The sequence below is a fragment of the Lissotriton helveticus genome, chromosome 5_1, assembly GCF_964261635.1.
Source record: "Lissotriton helveticus chromosome 5_1, aLisHel1.1, whole genome shotgun sequence".
Lineage (NCBI taxonomy): Eukaryota > Metazoa > Chordata > Amphibia > Caudata > Salamandridae > Lissotriton > Lissotriton helveticus.
Genome location: NC_136065.1, coordinates 539,110,758 through 539,129,745, shown reverse-complemented (window position 1 = coordinate 539,129,745; position 18,988 = coordinate 539,110,758). Strand labels below are relative to the sequence as shown.

Sequence of the window (18,988 nt, the reverse complement as noted above, 5' to 3'; positions counted from 1 at the left end):
CACTACGTTGTCCCTGCATTTTCGCACCCTCCTCCCCCGCCCGCACTCCGTTTTCCACGGATTTTTGCACCCCCCGCCCACAATCCACTGTCTGAGAATTTTTGCACCCCCCGCCCACACTCTGTGGATTTTCGCATCCCCTTCCCCCAGCCCGCACTCCATTGTATGTGGATCTTTGCACCCTCTGCCCGCAATCCGCTGTCTGTGAATTTTCACACCCCTTCTCCCCCGCCCTCACTCTGTGGATTTTCGCACCCTCTTCCCCCTGCCCGCACTCTGCTGTCCGTGCATTGGGGTTTCTTGGTGAGTGTCCTTTCAGTGTTTGTGTTTTTTTCACCGTTAAGGTGTGGTTAAAAAAAACAGAAAAAAACAATGAAGATCACATTCACTGCTCTTCCAAGCCGTCAATGTCTCATAAATATGTCCAGTGTTTTTGAAGTGCTAGAGTGAGAAACTGCTTTACTAAAATGATCGAATATTGGTGTTCAGGCCATATTTATAATAATAAACAAAAGCCTGAAAGGAGGCTGGGGGGTGGTTATTTCCAGAGAAATACACATTTGGAAGGCCTATCTCAACCACAGAAGTGCCATCACCATGTGGAGGATGTCCAGAGCTAACGACCACAGCGTATGACTCTGGAGCTGTAGAACCAGGCGAGTCTCGGTGTCGGTTAAACATCCTGTGATTCTGGGCAAATCATGTAATCTTTCCTGACTATCAAAAAAAGAAAAAAAACACAAATGCGGGCTTGTGTAATGCATCTGGTGCTCATGTAAAGCGCTAAAATACCTTTGGTTCGAGTTAGGGCTATATATAACTGCAAAACATCAAATAAATGATGTGTGCACGAATTCCCTGCGCGCCTAGTCCAGTTTCTGCTTCTTTTGTATTTTTTTTGATTACACGACTATCACGAGTCTTTGTACGGCCTCCAGGGAGCTGTACTATAATAAAATTGTTACACCATGGCATAGGAAAGTTAAATCAATTTCGGAATCCTTTGACATTGGGCGTTTAGAAAACCCTCAGGGTTGTTTCGTGGTCATTTTGGCATTATGAGTGAGGCAGACAGTCAGATGTGTTTCGGGGCAAATCGGGGGGATGTATGCAGAATATAGTACTGTGATAAAGTAACATCCATTTTTCCGTGAATCAGGGTTGTTTTAGGGGTTACGCTCTTGTCAGAGTATTTTGAGAAAAAGGGGTAGTGTAGTGCAGATAAACATAGGTTTGCTTTGGACTATTTTTGACCTTCCAGGGTGGCGTGGTGCAGTTAAATTAATATTAGGACCGTTTTCGGCCATTTTACGTGTTAAAATGTGGTGTGATTTAGTTAGATGTATCCCAGTGTGAGGTGGAATCATTTTGTTAGGTACAAATGGTGCTGTGGGGCAGTTGACAACATTTAATGGATTTGGGGTAAGGTTTGAGGCCAAAATGCAGTATATTGCATCTCAATTAATTTTCGGGTAGTTCAAAGTCATTTTTAGCATTAAAGATGATGGTGTGGAGTTAACTTGATTTCAGGACATAATTGGGTCATTGTAGGCGTACCATTGTGGTGCCACGGGGCTACATTGTTTCTGTTTAATTTGAGGTAGCGTTAGTTGTTAAAGTACGGTGAAGTACATTATGCAGTGACTTGGAGCAATTTGTAAACTGGCACTATGGTGCCATTGACTCAGTGTCAGGGTGTTTGGGTGTAATGTTAGTTGTTAGATGAGTAGTGGGAGCACTTAGATGAAGTGCAAGTTGACTTGTGGCCATCTTAGGCGTTAAAGTGCAGTGTGTTCAATCCAGTTATTACCCGAGAAATCCCTGGTCATTTTAGGCGTCAGGGAGGTGGGCGCTGCAGTTAAATAATTCAAACTGTACTTATGCAAAACATTGTCATTTACACTGCCATTTACAATGCCAATAGCTCTAACATAAGCCAATACAAGACCTATTGCATTTCCAATGTTTGTTCCTATTGGCAGCTAGCACAGTTAATCTCTGGAAAGTGAGTCATGATTGCATATTTGAGCCCCAGCATTATCCTCGGTACCATGTTCTGCAGGTATGTGCAGGTATTGTAACTTTACCTTGGCACTATTAGATATGCCCCTGCAGACGGCATTGCAGTAGTCCACAAGAGTGAGGATATAGGCATCATCCACTTGACCAAACGTGTTCACAGGGAATATGGAACAGATGTCTCATAGAGTTTTCAAGAGGCTATTGGGGCAGCTAATTTTGGCTTCAGCCTTGTTATTATTGATTAGGACTCATATACGAATAGTTTAGGGCCATTTGTACTCATTTGGTATGATGTGACTAATGAAGTGAAGTGGACTTAAAGCCATATAGAAAGTACCTTTGCCATGTAACCGTAACATTTATATATGTGTGTACACTAATGCTTCTTTTACAGTAACACCAAATTGCAGTTCTCATGTATAATTAGACATGTGGGTTTTACCACATTGATTAATCTGCATGTATCCACGTATTTACTTAAAGATATCCTATATTTACATTATAATAGAACATATACACAAGTGTACACACATAATGTGATTGTCCACATATCTGTATTCACGCAGTTACAGTGTGTATTGAATCTTGGCTTTGCCCTTCCTGCACATAAACAATCTTTTTAAAAAATGACACTTTGTGACTTCCATGTGTTCTGCATTAAGCTTAGAACCTTTGATATCTTTACAAACCGATCAACCTGAATGTACCATTCCACTAGGTTTTCTCTCGATTTGGAAAATCATTTGTGAATGACACAAGATCAGTCCTGCTCCAAGGTCTGTGGACATAACCTTCACCAGGCACTTCTCTCATTGGAATCATGTGTATATCCTCATCCTTCTTTTCAGTTCCAAATGGAGGCAGCTCTAATCTGACTTTTTTGGATCCTTTTTCTTTACACATCTGCCTTCCCATCTAACCAGCTCACTCCATTATCAAAAATAAGCAATTCATTCTTTTATCTGTTATTTAATTTCTCGTGGTTAGGGAGATCATGGTCATTAAAGCTTAAACAGTAACTTTTCTGTAAGGCTTTAGATTTCTGCAAGTACATTTCTTATCTATGAGCCAAATCAGACAATGTTTCATGAGCCTGAGCTACACGTCTAGTAATGTCTTTAACCCCTTCCATGCTCATGACGAGCTCAGCTCGTCATGCAGTACACTGCTCCTGTGCTGATGACGAGCTGAGCTTGTCATGAACAATGGTAATCAAGGGGTTGCAGCACAGAGGGGGAATTGCCTTAGCACTAATGTGGTTAAACATGAACAAATGCTCATCATCTCAGTAAGCATTTAATTGGGACATGTCATAATTTCTAAGTATCATTTCATCTAATTCTAATTTCTGTTCGGCCAGATGTATTGTCTTTTCCCTCTCTGGGGCTCGATTGTTCCTTCCACCTGGTCTGGGAGTCACACTACTAGTCTGGGTAGCTATACCTTTGAATCAATCATTGATTTCTCGGGCAGTAAGACCAGGTTGTTCTACCAGAGTATTAAGAATTATCTCTCTGATAAAAGAACCATGATTTGCATCAGGTGGTGAGTTCAAAAGAGACATGTTAGAACTTGGCAAAACTATAGGCATCTCTTTCCTGGGGGTACTGTTATTAACACAGGGAAGCACATTCCTGTTGGGCTTGAAAAAAGGTGGCGATCTTTGAGAAAAACCTTCTAATTGGATCAAACTCTGTCAGATTTAATGTAGGCTCTGCACTTCCAGCACATTGAGTATTCCCTTGTGTCGGAACTATAGGATTTTGATGAATTGGTCATGATGTCAAACCCACCGGATTTCTTTTTTTTTTTTATATTTATTGCTCCACAGCAGCATAAAAACAAAACAATACAGTTTGTTAGTATAGCAATTTCACAAATTCAAGTATGGTCACAAAAAGCACCTCAGATTCTTAAATCAATCTTACGTTTTTTTGCCCCCTTAACAGAAAATAAACTACATTCTAAATTAAAAAGATTATAAATTTTATCCCGCCATAGTTCAAATGCACCGGGTTCCGTTTTAAGCCAATTGGAGGCAACACAAGGCTGAGCAACTGTCATTGAATAAAAATGAGATACCGATATTTATACAATGGAGTACCTTTATCATTTTCAGCCCCCATCCCTAATAACATTATGGCAGGTGTGATCCTCAACGGCCTCCCAATAATTATAAACATGCATTTCTCTATATCCGCTATCAATCTAGACAGTTTACAACAACTAAAGAAAATGTGCAGGCTATCAGCATAATCTTCCCGACACCGGAAACATTTTCCATCATAGCTTCCCCCTCATTTAAACATACAAGCAGGGGTATAGTATAAATCAAAAACAGTTTTAAAAAATTGCACTTTCAAATTAGCTGACAATAGCAAGGCCCGAGATCTGGCAATAGCATTCTCAATAGATATGTGAGGTTCACCCAGAATTTTACATCATTTAACGATATGTTTCTCTAAATCATCTGCTCTATATGATAATAAAATATTATACAACACCCCAATTTTCTCCTGCCGCCTTACAGCCTCTACAAATGAATTGGGTGCAACCATAACATTTTTCCATGATAAATAATCCCGGATTTGAAGAAATTTTAAAAACTGAAGATTACACAAATTATAACGTATCAAAAGACATGAGTGACCGCCCTTGGCAAAGAAATAGCCAGTTGTTATAATACCTTTGTTCCTCGATGCGTGAGCTATATTATCACAAAAGATGGGAGGAAGAATCTTCACAGCATTCATAGGTGTATAGTATGATAAATTCTCCAGAAAGCATAGCTTTCGTATTCTCTTCCATACTTTGAAGGCTTTTTCAACAAATTTACATCTTGTTCGCTTAAAATAACTACCATCAATTTCTTTAAATAAGCATTGTCGGGCCTCGGATCCCAACAAGATCTCAAAAATCGAAGTGGCCTCTGCTGTACTAACCATTCCTTCCGGGGTCAATAGTATCCGCATTTTCAACAAAAAATATACATAAAAATCTAAAGCAAAATCTGGGATAGCTAAGCCACCTCTCTCCACTGGTAGTGTTATAAATCTAATAGCTCTTCTTGATTTGCCAGGAGCCCAAATAAACTTCGAACACAAAGATTGAAGATGTTGCAACTGAGCACCTGCCACCTCCAAGGGAATTGATCTGAATATATATAGGACCTTCGGTAAAATATTCATTTTAATGTAGTTATTTCCACCGACTAGAGTAAGCTGTAGTCGTCCCCATTTATCAAGTGAGTCCTTAACACTTTGTAGCATCGTATTCCAAATGGCGTCAACCACCTCTGACATTGATGTCCCAAATTTTAATGCCCAAGTAAGTCTCCTTTTTTAACACTCTATTATCCTGCAAAACAATGTTGTCTGAGCAATGGATTTGTGTTTTGGTTACCTTAAGTTTGTAACCGGGCACCTGGCCAAACAGTGTTGCTAATTGCTCAATCTCTTGAAATGCAACAGATGGATCAGCCAATGTCCCTGCAATGTCATCCGCGTAAGCGCAATCGGAGAATGGGGTGTCATGTACATAAATAGGCTTAAAACGGGGGTTGCTGCCCAGCTACTCAACAAAAGGATTAATATATAAGGCAAACTAAAGTGGCGAGCAGTCGGCAGAACTTGTGCTGACTCTTCCGGGAAGAGTCAGCACAAGTTCTGCTGACTGGAAGCCGAAGTAGGCAGATACAGACTCACTGGCCGTCCGTACAAGTACTAATGAGTAACTTTGAAGGTACCTGTGGACCTTAATGGAAACAGATTAATATATCTTTTTCCCACACTACCTTGAGAATAAATTTATTTTCTATGGTCATTTCACCTAGAGACACCCACTGTCTCACTACACCTTTCACCCAGGTCCTGAAGAAAGCCCACCCGACCTATATAGGCATAATAAGGGCTGAAACATGTCGACCACTTTTTAAGGACTTTAAAAGGGCGGGAGACTCATTATCAAATCTCAAAACGCACTATTTTGTATTTTTAACCAATATTTCGAATCCAGATCCATTAAAACTGACTACTGGCTGTACGAGGATTTTTAAATCACTTATGACCCCTATATCACCGATCACTACTGCACTAACCTAGGGGCATACCTCCAGGTGGAGGAAGCACAACCACTAACCCCATGATGATGCTTTCACGTGATTGAGAGGTGGAGAACCAAGATACACCGCCACATTCCATCCTTCACATGTGAATGAGGGTTTTTTATTGGGACACAGAACACGATACATTGCTAACTCAGGTTATGCAGGACAAGTTATCCATTCCCCACTTGATAGTTTGATACAACATAAGGAAGCTGAATGGATCATAGCTTCTTCTTTCTCCCTTCTCCGTGATTATTTGTCCTGACAAGATTGGCCATTGTTATCCTTCAGAGAGGCGATAGAACGAGAAGATTCTTTCATGCGTAGCTGTAAAGCCAGACATCTGCCAAATGTTTCCCCGTACTCATGATTTTGCCTTTTGTAGACTAAATACTCTTTGGCACTCTCAATATTCCATAAACCCTGGATTTTAGCCTGTGCTCCCGCAACAGAGTTTTCAAGCTCCAAAATATTACCTTGCTGTGTAATCCCAAGGTTAAATTGCCCTCCGCCTCTCTCAAAGCGGCATATAGAGCCAGTAGTTCTAATTTAATTTTCCTTTGCTGATAGAATCCGAAACTAAACACTTCACCCCGAAAACAAGCTTTAAACGTATCCCAAATAATTGCACTATGGGTGGACTGCCTGTTATTGTCAAAAAAGTCCTTCATCCAACCAATCATATGCTCTCTAAACTCATCACTAAAACATAATTTCCGATCAAAAGAGAAAGTCTGAGAGGAGACCTTCTGACCTAATGCACTAACTTCCAAAACAATTGGGGCATGGTCAGACAAAATCCTGGGATATATTTGAATTGAGGCTCTAGGCTTGGGATCCCCCTGACCAGCTCTAAGACGAATATTAAAGAGAAACCTGTGGGCGCGTTCAATCTCTCGGTCCCAGTCCCACTTGATCAACTAAGAAAATGCTTTTTTAAACAAATCAATAATAAATCTACGTGGGTCCTGCCCTTCCTTCCCCTCGGGGTTCTGAAGTATTATTAAGTTAATTCGGCGCGCCCGGTTTTCTAAATCCACCATCTTCCATTGAGTGTCCTCCCTAGTAGCCTGTAGCAATTCAGTAGCGTCCTTTTGTTGGGTGAGTTCATCCTCCAGATTAGAGATTCATGATTCAGCCTCATTGAACCTGGCGATAAAGTCAACATGAGATTTTGCAATGCGCCTAACCGAGTTCTGTAATTTGCGGCACAAATTTTGCACTCTTTGGCTCTCTTCTCGAGTTTCATCCCGGTGGGACATAATGGATCGATAAATTAAAGCTAGAGATATTTCTTCTCTGTCAGCGTTGATTTGCTCCTTTACTGTGTCATCTTTATTTGTATTTGTATTAGTATTCAATTCCAATTTTTTCCGTACAGTATAGGGATGATTTTCAGCAAACTCCCTTGACTCTTCCAAGAACAGACTGCTGTGATCACTACCGTCCGCCATATTCAATTGTGTCGTATATTTTCTAGCCAATTCCTCACAGAACGACATATATTGCTCAGAAAGCGAATAAGAGTCCCCCGATTCTGCATCAGATATTTGTAATTGCTCAAGACCCAGGCAGGTTGTCGGGACATTAGAGTATTGAATCCCACCTTCAGCCCCCGAAAGCGTGTCTCTATATCCTCTAATACCATCCACTGCCCCATCCAAATCTTCCAAAGAAGGAGGATTGTTATTAGAAAAGCTAACAGGTGCACTAAGTGGAGGCCCCAAACATCCTGAATTAATATCCTCTGAGGGTAGTGGATTTGTAATTACATTCACATTTATCGCACTCAGGAGCCCCCTGTCAGTTGAATCTGCCAAGTCAGCTACTCCTTCCAGTGAAAATTCAGCCTTTTTCTCCTTCCGCTTGTCCTTGGCTGCAGAGAAAAGTGCTGGTATCTTTTTCCCCATCATGCCTCCCTTAGCGCTTACAGCAGCAGCATCGCCATTCTTGCCCAAATCCGCAGCATTGCTCAGGTCAACCTCTCTCACCTGAGCGTCTTCTGCTACCTTCTCCGAGTTCACAGTTTATTGACCGCGGGGTCTCCCTCGCGTGCCCTTCGGTGGCATCTCCTGGATTTGATCCTGTCATCTGGCGGGGCTGCCATGCGGCTCCCCGATGCACCTAGTACTCTTTGGCGGTAGCGCCCACCAACTACGCCGACACAGGTTCAGCCCCGCAGCTACGCCGAGCATGTCTCCAACATCAAACGCTGGCACAGCGGTGCTCTCACAGATCCGTGAAACAAAGTGTTGATTTTCAGTCTACAATCTTGCGAAGGAGCTTCTGAGGCATTCCGACAATATTAGCGCAGCAGAAAACAAGGTGAGAGTGGTTAAGAAAATCATCTCGCTACTCCTCAAAGATGATTACCGCGAGGTCCACCAGGAGCGGTCAGCTACACGTCCGCAGCAGCGGGCACCATCTTGCCTATGAACCCACCATATTTCTACCTGAGGTACTCATCCCAGTAGGAACAAAGTATGTGTATTATTTCCTGCCACTCCAAGTTCATATAGAGGATCTAAAGGACCAATTGTGAGAGGAACAGTCAGTGAATCTAGGGCAGTTTAATTTAGAGGGATTGTCATCCCTTAACTCCATACTATCTAATTAGAATGTGCATCTACTAGTGATGTAGGCACATCAAAATTCTCACTGGTATGTGCATTACTCACTCCTCCAGTTTGGGTCACATTGTATGGGAGTTGGATTGTTTAATAATAATGTGGTTATAAAATACTCATTTGAATCACTATCACTGTCCTCAGCTACATTTTCTTTATCATCTGCCTCTTTCTTGTTTTTCTTAGTGCAGGGTATAATCTAGCTCCCTCAATCATATCAGTTTGGAAAGTGTTCTACTCTGCATTCAATTTAGAATCCGCACAAGTGCATATGGCTTTCTTGATCCATCCTTCAAATCTCTCTCTCTACCATAGGTGAACTGTAAGTTCCCAGGCTTTAAGTGTTTCGTGTTTTGTAGGTCTTGAAGGTGGTTTTATGTCATACAGCGTCCTCCTTAAATGTTCAATAATTCTCAAATGAAAGTGCCATAATGTGCAAACGTTAAAGAACCATATTTCACAGTGATCTTATCCCATTGTTCTACCAAATACACATATGAAGTCCTACATCTATTGCCATATGATGACCTAGCGTACCCTCGGGTGGTGCATCTGCACCCTTTCTACCCGGCACAATCGCGCCTCCTCTCATTAGAATTTGGAGTGTGTTAAAGAATTTAATTTCTTATCAAAGTATGCAAAATTTACAAATAACTTCTTTTAAACCAGGAAATTACGTGAATTGTGTCAGAGGTGTAGCACTGGGGGGGTTGACGGCCCAGGGTTTGTGGGTCTGGGCATGGTCCAGGCATGTGAAGGTGGGAAGAAGAGAAGTGAAGATGTGCAGGAGAACAGGTAAGGAGCAGGGGCAAGAGGGGGAGTGGGTGAAGGCCTCTGGGAGCTTCGGAAGAGTTGAATGAAGGGGAACAGAGGAGATGGCAAAATATGATGAAGCAGAAAGGAGTAAAGAGGCATAAGAGAAGGCAAAAAGAGGCAAAAGCTTAGAAAAAACAAGGAAGCAAAGAGGCATGAGTGGAAGGCAAAAAGGGGCAAAAATAGGCAAAAGCCAGAAACGATTAAAAGAGCAAAGAGGCACAAGTAAAATGCAAAAACAGGCCAAAAAATGAAGACAATTGATGAAGCACGAGTGAGAGAGCAAGAGAAGTTAGCGATAGAGAGAGGAGTTCAGAATCAGTGGCACATAGCTGGATCCGAGAGGGCCTTGACTGGTAGGAGCACCAGTCCAAGTAACTGGGGAGTTGTGGCTGGGCACCTGCACAATGGGGTCGCACTGCTGCTGCCATTAAGTATGTCCAGGGAGCAATGATATGTCAAGATGGAATAATATAAGTAGTAACACAAAATAGGTTGGCAATAGGTTGCAATAGTCAAGACTGAAATGCGAAACACCCATTGCTCCCCATTTGGGCCTTAGTACTTGGTGTTAGTGCCTTGGTGCTGGGAAGATATACATTATGATAAATATTTTCACATCGTTCCCCCTACTTGTGACTTTCATTTTGAAATCCATACAGGAGACGACAGTTTTTTTCTAGAGGTATGTCCTCACCCATATATGATAATTTACGATTACTCAGAAGGCTGAAGAGAGAACCATCTTTGGAGAAAAAACAATACATTCCAAGATAGAGGGATACAAAAGAGATGGTGAAAATTCAGTGAAAATAAGTGCACAGGAAAGGGACATGCAATAACTGACTAGTAGAACTTTGTTGACCACACAAAAACTGCAGAAAGAGATGATTAAAAATCTTAATGAGAACAGCTGAGATAAGTGAAATAGCTGTTAAACTGTTCAATGACATTCATAATGGAACAGCAGCTATCTTCAGGGCTATCCATTTGGAATTGTTTTGGTGTGAAAAAAAATTGGAGAGTGAAGCAGAGAATCAAGGGCAGAATGTGATGAAAAGAAGCAGATAATAAAATGGAGGCAACCTGTTAAAAAAAAGAACCAAGATATACATGTTCAGTACATACTCACAAAACACAAGACCCTGCATCCCAAACTTAACCCCCTCTTCAACCATAGTCACCCCACAAAAATCCAAAGGGTTCTTTCAAAGGTTCTGAAATTGTTCCCTTATTTCCCTTAATTCTGTTTGCGTTTTGAGTTTCAAGACACTTGCTAATTTTCACTTGCTCTGTATTATCTGTTTTGCATGTCCAAGTGTTCTATAACTTTTGCTGCTCTTTATGTTAAGACGTGGAGTAATAATGGTACACTTGCATTACAATTAACATGTGCTTCAAGGTAAGTGAAGAAAATGTAAACGTTGTATTGTTGCATGCATGAGTGATGAACATGCACAAAACACAAACACATAACAAAGAAATTGTATAGTTTCTGCATGTTGAACTTTTGAAACCTATAGTTTCCTCTCCAACAGTGTCAAACACCGTGCTTGGTGATTCTAGATTATTAGTTGTTATTTGGTGGTCTATCACTTATGGCAGTGCACAATTATTTGAAGACATAAGACACACTGTAGAACAATCAATTCAGTGAAGGTGCATTGATGTTCTAGTTCAGTCAATAACTCTCATATATATATATACAACTACTCGAATAACAGTACACCATGAGCCGGTCAATAGCCGGTCAATAGATCTTTACACACTGCACATGAATACTCTAGGAAAACAGGATAGCTTTAGTACCTGAAGATTTAAGAGAACAGCTCCAATCCGCATTGCTTCGCTAAGTTCCAAGTTGTACATTGACTGTGGAAAGCGAGGAGGGCTCTGATTATTTGGGGGTAGCACCTCAATGTAAACAGTGGTAATGGAACTCCTGAAAAGAAAAGAGAAAGAAAATCATCCTTGTAGGCTATTTTAAATACTATGGGGCTTATTTATGAGAGCCCTGCGAACTTTTGCACTATGTAAAGTGGTACATGCATGACGCAGGGCTCTCATAAAGATTAAATGAAGCCAAGAAAAGCCACTCTGTGTGGCTTTGAGTGGCTTATAAATCGTGAGAAATACGGTACAGAGCAATTTGCTGCATTGCTTTACTCTTCACCCAGGGGGCTGTCAATGGGTATTGTAGTGGGTTTTCCTACGCAACACCCATGGAATTTGATGCTGCCCCAGATTTACAATATGGTGCAACCCTTGTAAAGCATCAATTCCGTACGCCTCCTAAGGTGAGGAGTAACGAGGAGAAATGTGTTTATTTCTCCTCGTTTTTTTCAATTTCCATGTTATAGAAAGTCGAAAGCTCAACATAGGATTGTTTTTGAGCATGAAGGTGACCTCTCATGCACAACAACAATCCTGCATGCAACAGAGGCACCCTTACACCATGGTGCAACAGTACCTATATTGATGCCAGGCTGCCAAAATGGTGTCAGCACAGGCAGAAAAAACAGGAATGCACTGTATTGCTTAAAAACAGTACCTGCCTTTTCACTTTGGCATACACCAAAATGCCATAAATGAGGCCCTGTGCCTCTAGGAACATGACTGCCTTCACTTTCGCTTTGCAACCATTTTTACAACCCCATTTGGAGTGGCCTGTAAGAATCAGGTGCAAAGACCACCAAGGCAAATAATGTTTGCAAAAGGCATTGGGGAATAATGTGCAAAATTTACATTTTTTTTAAGATGGCATTTTACTTCATCACTTCATCATACAGTTATACAGGAGTTCTGCAAAGTGTGTGCCTATTATGAAAATCATTCATGTTCCTCTTGTATGTGCAAGGGTGCAGATTGATGGTGAATTCATGTGTTATATTCAGGATGTATGGAATCAGTAAGTGCTGTTGTGTTAGTCTGCTCTGACTGGAAGCACACCTCACTAGGGTGGACCACTTGTGACTATTGTGCATGAGCACACCAGCTCATATATCTATTAATGTCATGAGGATAAGCCTACCATCATCATGCCTTCAGAGCAAGCAAAGGGTACTTGGTGCAACACTAGATTCCTCCCTAACGTATAAGTAAATTATTCAATCTCGGTGACCAACATGATAATCAAATATAACTCAGTAAACCACAAGTCTTTCAGCTTCAAAGAAGGTTGAGTCATTTCTCTGAGGGAGCAGCTGGTTCAACCAAGGCTTAATACTTCCTGTGGTGAGTTACTCTAAGAAAGTGGGTCATTAGTTGCAATGGTTGTGGGTCCGTCAGCCTACAGTTATCTCCTTACTGGGAATCAGGTACCCAATTGTATACTTGGCTCATTCAAGGTAATGAAGTAGAGCACCCCAAGGCCTAATCAAGGGGCAGATGGTCAACAAGAAGTGCCATTTATTGTTGCTTTAGGTATGCTGGAAATGTAAGGCTTAAGTATGGTGCTGGTTTTAAGTTCTTGTCATTTTTAATCATCATTAGGCATGTGATCTATGACAAAAAGTGATTTTGTCTAACAACGGGAGTAGAATATTGTGGCTTTATTTAGAATGGGTTTAAAAGTTGTAAAAGATAAGTTCTTATCCACAACGGTCTAAATAATTTTTTATTTTGTACCAACATTTTATTGAGGTGGCCATTTTCCCTACTGTTCCATTAATTATCCCAATTTCCAGACACATCTGCAGTGCTGACACATTATGGGATAGTCTAAATACCTGCTTATATATTGTGGCTTGTAGCTTGTTCAGAAGTGCAGAGTCTTTTCTGTGAAGGACTGCGCTAGCAAAGGATATCCTTGAGAGTATTTTTTCAAACAGTGATTTGAAAGACTGACCCTAAATTGTTTTGCCCAATGCTAGTGTGTTGGCTCTTTTTGACATGTAGTTATTCTGTTCTTAATGATTGAGTCAGCTGTCAATGTAAGCTCCCAAATACTTGCGGCTAGTTACTTCTTTCAGAAGCTTTCTGTCTAACCAGATTTTCTGTAAAGGGCTTAGGTGGTTTCAGCATGGTTTTTGTTTTTGATATGTTAATTTCCAATTTGTTAGTGGTGATGTACTTATGCATTTCAGCCAGTGACCCCCGGAGGCCAGCTTGAGTTAAACTCATTAGTACCACGTTGTCTTCATATGAAAGATGAGATAAAGTTTGCTTGCCCAAGCGAGGTGGATATGAGTTGGTCTGATTGAGCTGGGGTGTTAGATGAGACATAGACAGGTTAAACAGGTGTGGGGCCAACTCACACTCCTGCCTTGGGCACCTGTTTGTCGAGAGTTTTCCTGAAATCCTAAGCCATCCCTCAACTTCACTCTTATCCAGGTGTGGGTATAAAATAGCATTATTCCTCCCAGTAGTCGTTCAGGAATGTTCCAATCTCTTAGTTTCCTCCAGAGGATGTGATGATCTACACTATCAAGCCTGCTTGTAAGTCAATCAAGCAGAGGTGTAGTTTTTGCTTTTTTCGCTTACATTTGTCAGCTATTAGTGCGAGTGCCAGAATATTTGCTATCATTCCGGTTCCTTTTCTGAAGCCTGTCTGATTGGCTAGAATCAGTTTGCACATATCGGACCAGTCAATGAGGTCTGCTAGGATCAAGGATGCGTAGTAATTTGCTTCTACGTCCAGTAACACTATAAGTCTATAGTTTGCCATGTTCAATCTATCTTCACCTTTATAGAAAGGCATGATAATTGAGCCTTGCCAAACTGGCGGCATGCAGCTTAATAGTTTCTACTTCTTTGAACAGGATAGATAAATAGTTACCGCAAATAGCTCGATCACATTTTATAATAGCCTGGAGGATTTCCGTTTGGTCCTAGTGCACTGCTCTTTCTGCCCTTGTGTATTATGCTGGTTACTTCTGCTACTGAGTAGGTAAACAAATGTGTCTTATTTGCAGGATGAGTGCTGTTCCTTTCATTGAATATTCTGGACTTAACTAATAATTATACTATACATCTATCAATATATCCTCTACATCCACTCTTTCATTTATCCCAAACCCCATACCACTACTATCAATATCTTTAATCTACATATACTTACCTCCTTTAGGTATCTATATACTTTCAATGTACCTATGGATCTATATATTTATCACATTCTTCTAATTTAGCATTTCCAATGCACAACCCTATTTCTCAGCCTATACTTCACTCAATATATCTTCTAGCCCAACCTTCTAACTCATCTCAAACTTCTTTCTACTACTCTTTCCAATCACTACCCTATCTCTCATCCTACACATCTATCAATATATCCTCTACATCCACTCTCTCATTGATCCCAAACCCCATACCACTACTATGATTGCCAAAATAACCCTTTCTAGACTCTCTCCTACTCTACCCCTTCTTGTATCATCAGACACCTCCTTTTACTATACCGATCCCCTAAAACAAACCTTTCTAAACTCTTCCATTGACTCCTCCCCTCCAAAACTCCTTTTTACTCATCCAAAAGCTTCCTCCTACTGCTAGGACCTAAAAAAAAAGAAATTCTTCACTCTTTTATCGCTCCACTATCCTTTTCAATCAAAATTAACAGACTAACTTGTTCATTTCTCAAATTCCATATTCAACTTTACTAATTCACCACTAATCCTATATTGGGTTCCAGAGTAGCGTGCTGCTCACCAATAAAGAGTCTCAACACCCCATCAGGGTTACAAGTGCTATATAAATGCAAACCTTTTTTCCTTTTCTACCCCTCCCCAACCCTTCTCAATCCAAAAAACTGACTAAAATATCCACCATTAAAATTACTCTCATGTTTCACCTTACAATTCAACACTAATCATGATGGGTTCCAGAGTAGCATGCTACTTGCGCTTCAAAACCCCATCAGGGGTAGCAAGCGTTATATAAATACAAACCTCTTTCTCTCTTCTATCCCGCCACCTACCCTTATCTACCCAAATAACCGAATAACATATCCACTACTCAAATGACTTCATATTTTACTATACTAATTTTCAACACAAATTCCTTTATGGGTTCCAGAGTGGCGTGCTACTCACCAGAAAAGCGCTTCAACACCCATCAGGGGTAACGAGTGCTAAATGAATGCAAATCTTTCTTCCCCTTTTATCCCTCTGCTTTCCTTCTCACTCCAAATAACTGACTAATATCCACCACTGAAAGTACTTCATTTTTCACCATAATATTTCACCACTAATACTTTACGGGCTTCCTGAATAGCGTGCGTCAACAAGCGCTATATAATTACAAACCTTTTTCCTCCTCTATCCTTCAGCTATCATTCCAAACCCAAATAACTGACTAAGATATCCACCACTTAAAATGTACTTGCATGTTTCACTATACTCATTCAACACTAATCCTCTATGGGTCCCGGAGTAGGGTGCTACTCACCGAAAAAGCATTTTGACGCCTTGTCAGCGGTAGTAAGCGCTATATAAATGCAATTACAATACAATACAATTGTTTCAATCCCCTCTTTTCTCGTTCCTATTTTTTTCTCCTTCCCATGAAGTTTTTTTTAATTCCTTCCTCAGGCAATGTACATTTTCCCATGCGGTTTAATGGTGTCAATTAATCTTAGTTTCCTGACTGCTTTTCCTAATTGTCTTTTCAGTCCTTGCATTTTACATGATGTTGTGTTGCAGGCCTTTCTTGGCAAATGCCTACGGTCACCTGGCATTAATCATGTCAGATTTCTTGTGAATTCTGTTCAGGTGTCAATTAATTTGGTTTTCTCATTCCAACTGACCATTGCTAGTTCCTTTACTGTGCTATGCAGGTCCTAAAGTGTATTGTTTGTCCACTTCAATCACTTTAAATTGATCGAATTTTTGCCTCTGGCCATTGTTGGGTGATACTGTGCTTTGGAGGGCTTAAGCTAAAATGTATATGTTGATGGGAGTGATCGCTCAGGGTGGTAAATTCAATGGAGAACTGTGCTAAGAATGGCATTCTTGATAGTGAGATGACTGTGAAGTCAGATGAGGATCATACTTTAGCTCCATGATAGGTGAACTTTGGGTAAGTGTACTCCGTCATTCTGCCATTTATCACTCTCATTCCCAGGTACTCTACAGCCGATACCAGCAACTGGCCAGTGTGGTCTTGGTGAGTTGTTGATAGTTGATACTGCGGTTGCACATTCCAGTGTATGTTGTCTGTTAATAGGTTATCATCGATCAATCAATCAAGGAATTATAAGTGCGCTACTCCCCGGTGAGGGTTTCAAGGCACTGAGGGGGTGGGGGTCCGCAGTTATGTTCAGCTGCGGAGCCAGGTCTTGAGGGTCTTCCTGAATATGTTCAGAAAGGGGGCGCATCTGATATCTGCCGGGCGCTCGTTCCAGGTCATAGTCACAATGTAAGAGAAGTCTCTTCCGCCTGCTCTGGCTCTGTGGATGCGGGGGGTTTCGGCCAGTGCGAGGATGGAAGAATCGGAGATTTCTTTAGGGAACGTGGAAGTTGATTCTGTCATTGTGGTATTTGGGTTCAGTGTTATGTAGACATGTGTAGGCATGGGTGAGGATCTTGTAGGTGATTCTTTTCTCTACAGGGAGCCAGTGGAGACTTCGTAGGTGTTGGCTGATGTGTTCCTGCCGGGGAATGCCGAGGACGAGTCTGGTGGCGGTGTTCTGTATGGTCTGGAGTTTGAGGAGTAGGGACTTGCTTATGCCAGCGTAGAGTGCATTTCCATAGTCCGGTCTGCTGGTGATGAGTGCATGGGTGACTGTTTTTCTTGATTCAGGGGGGGATCCATTTGAAGGTCTTCCGGAGGATGCGAAGAGTGTTGAAGCAGTTGGTGGTGATGGCATTGACCTGTCGGTTCATGGTGAGGGATGAGTCGAGTATAATGCCGAGGTTTTTCGGCATGGTCTGCTGGGTTTGGTGGTCTTCTGAGGGAGGTTGGCCACCAGATATTGTCCCATGCTGAAAGGGAGGTTCCGAGGATGAGTACTTCTGTTTTGTTGGGGTTGAGTTTTAGGCAGCTGTTTTTCATCCAGACTGTGTAGTCATACATTCCCTTCTGGAAGTTTAGTCTGGCGGTGGTGGGGTCTTTGGTGAGGGAAAGGATGAGCTGGGTGTCATCGGCATAGGATACGATGTTGAGGCTGTGTTGTCAGACGATGTGGGACAATGTGATCTGGGCAAGCCGTGACACAACCTCATCACCCATCCAGACAAATTGTCCTTTAAAAATGGGCCATGCCTGCTAGTAGAGACCCTGTCTGTCCACTCCCGCTGTCAGCTTCACTTGGAATGTAAACGCTGTTTGTTAAGGCTTAAATCCATATTTTAATACACATACCTCACTGCTGAGCTATGCTGTAGATATGCCTTAAAGCACTATTTTTTGTGCTTAAAAGATTGAGAGATATGCTTTTGAGTTTTAGTAAGTTACTCATGCACCTTTAACCTCTCCCCGTCAGGAGGGATGGAAGACTCAATTGAGGGCCTCCCTTCCACTTTGGATATATTCGCTTCACTATCAACAAATGATACAAAAATTCTTCTTACATCAGTCAGATCAGGCTTTCCCTATGACCCCTGCCCAGTCTCAGTGATTAAATTAGCCCCGGAACCTATTGCCACATCACTTACCTCCCTGTTTAATGCTATGTTTGAATCAGGGCACTTCCCCAAAACCTGGAACTAGCTTCATTACTTCCATTGCTGAAAAAACACAATTTAGATCCCAAAGATCCCAATACTTTTCGGCCAATTTCTTGCCTTTCACTGCCGGCAAAATTGGTAGAGATACCAATGACCTCTCAGCTTAGTGCCTTTCTTAATGAAAAGAAGACTTTAAATCCTACTCAATTTGGGTTCAGAGGAGGGCATAGCACAGAGCCAAGGTTTGAATCACGAAAGAGTAAGAGGTGTCACGACTGAATGGAAGCAACTAAGATCTGGATGACACAGAATTGCCTGAAGTCTAACTCAAGCAATACCGAGATCATTATGTTTGGAAACAATGCCAACTTCTGGACCCCTGAAGAAATGGACACTCTCCCCAAACCCACTAGGAAATCTAAAAACCTAGGAGTCATAGTGGATGACAAACTAAACTTTGGTGATAAAAAAAATGCCTTTGCCTCAGCCACTTTTCATTCTTGTAGAATGATTAAAAATATAAAGCTGTTCCTGCCAGAAGACAGTCAATGTACTGTCATCACATCTCTTATCTTATCAAGGTTGGATTATTGTGACAGCCTCTTCCTAAATATTCAAGAACGATATTTAAACAAACTACAAATTCTGCAAAATGCGGCAGCAACTTCTTAAGAGCACACCAAAATTTGTCTTAGTCTCCAAGGAAATCAAAAGAGTTAATTTGCTACCAGTCAGAAAACAGGGGCATTTCAAATCACTATGCTCCGTTTTCAAGGCCCTACAAGGACTAGGACCAGAATCCCTGAAACGGCGGT

At 41.4% G+C, this 18,988-nt stretch overlaps 1 protein-coding gene across 1 annotated transcript in view; it reads right to left on the bottom strand.

Annotated features, from left to right (window-relative positions):
- PCDH15 (protocadherin related 15) overlaps positions 1-18,988 on the bottom strand; it is a 2,579,312-nt gene that overhangs the window by 870,970 nt on the left and 1,689,354 nt on the right. The window contains exon 15 of the mRNA XM_078642873.1: positions 11,377-11,509. Within this exon, the coding sequence (XP_078498999.1) occupies positions 11,377-11,509 (133 nt within the window). The remainder of the gene's footprint in view (positions 1-11,376; positions 11,510-18,988) is intronic.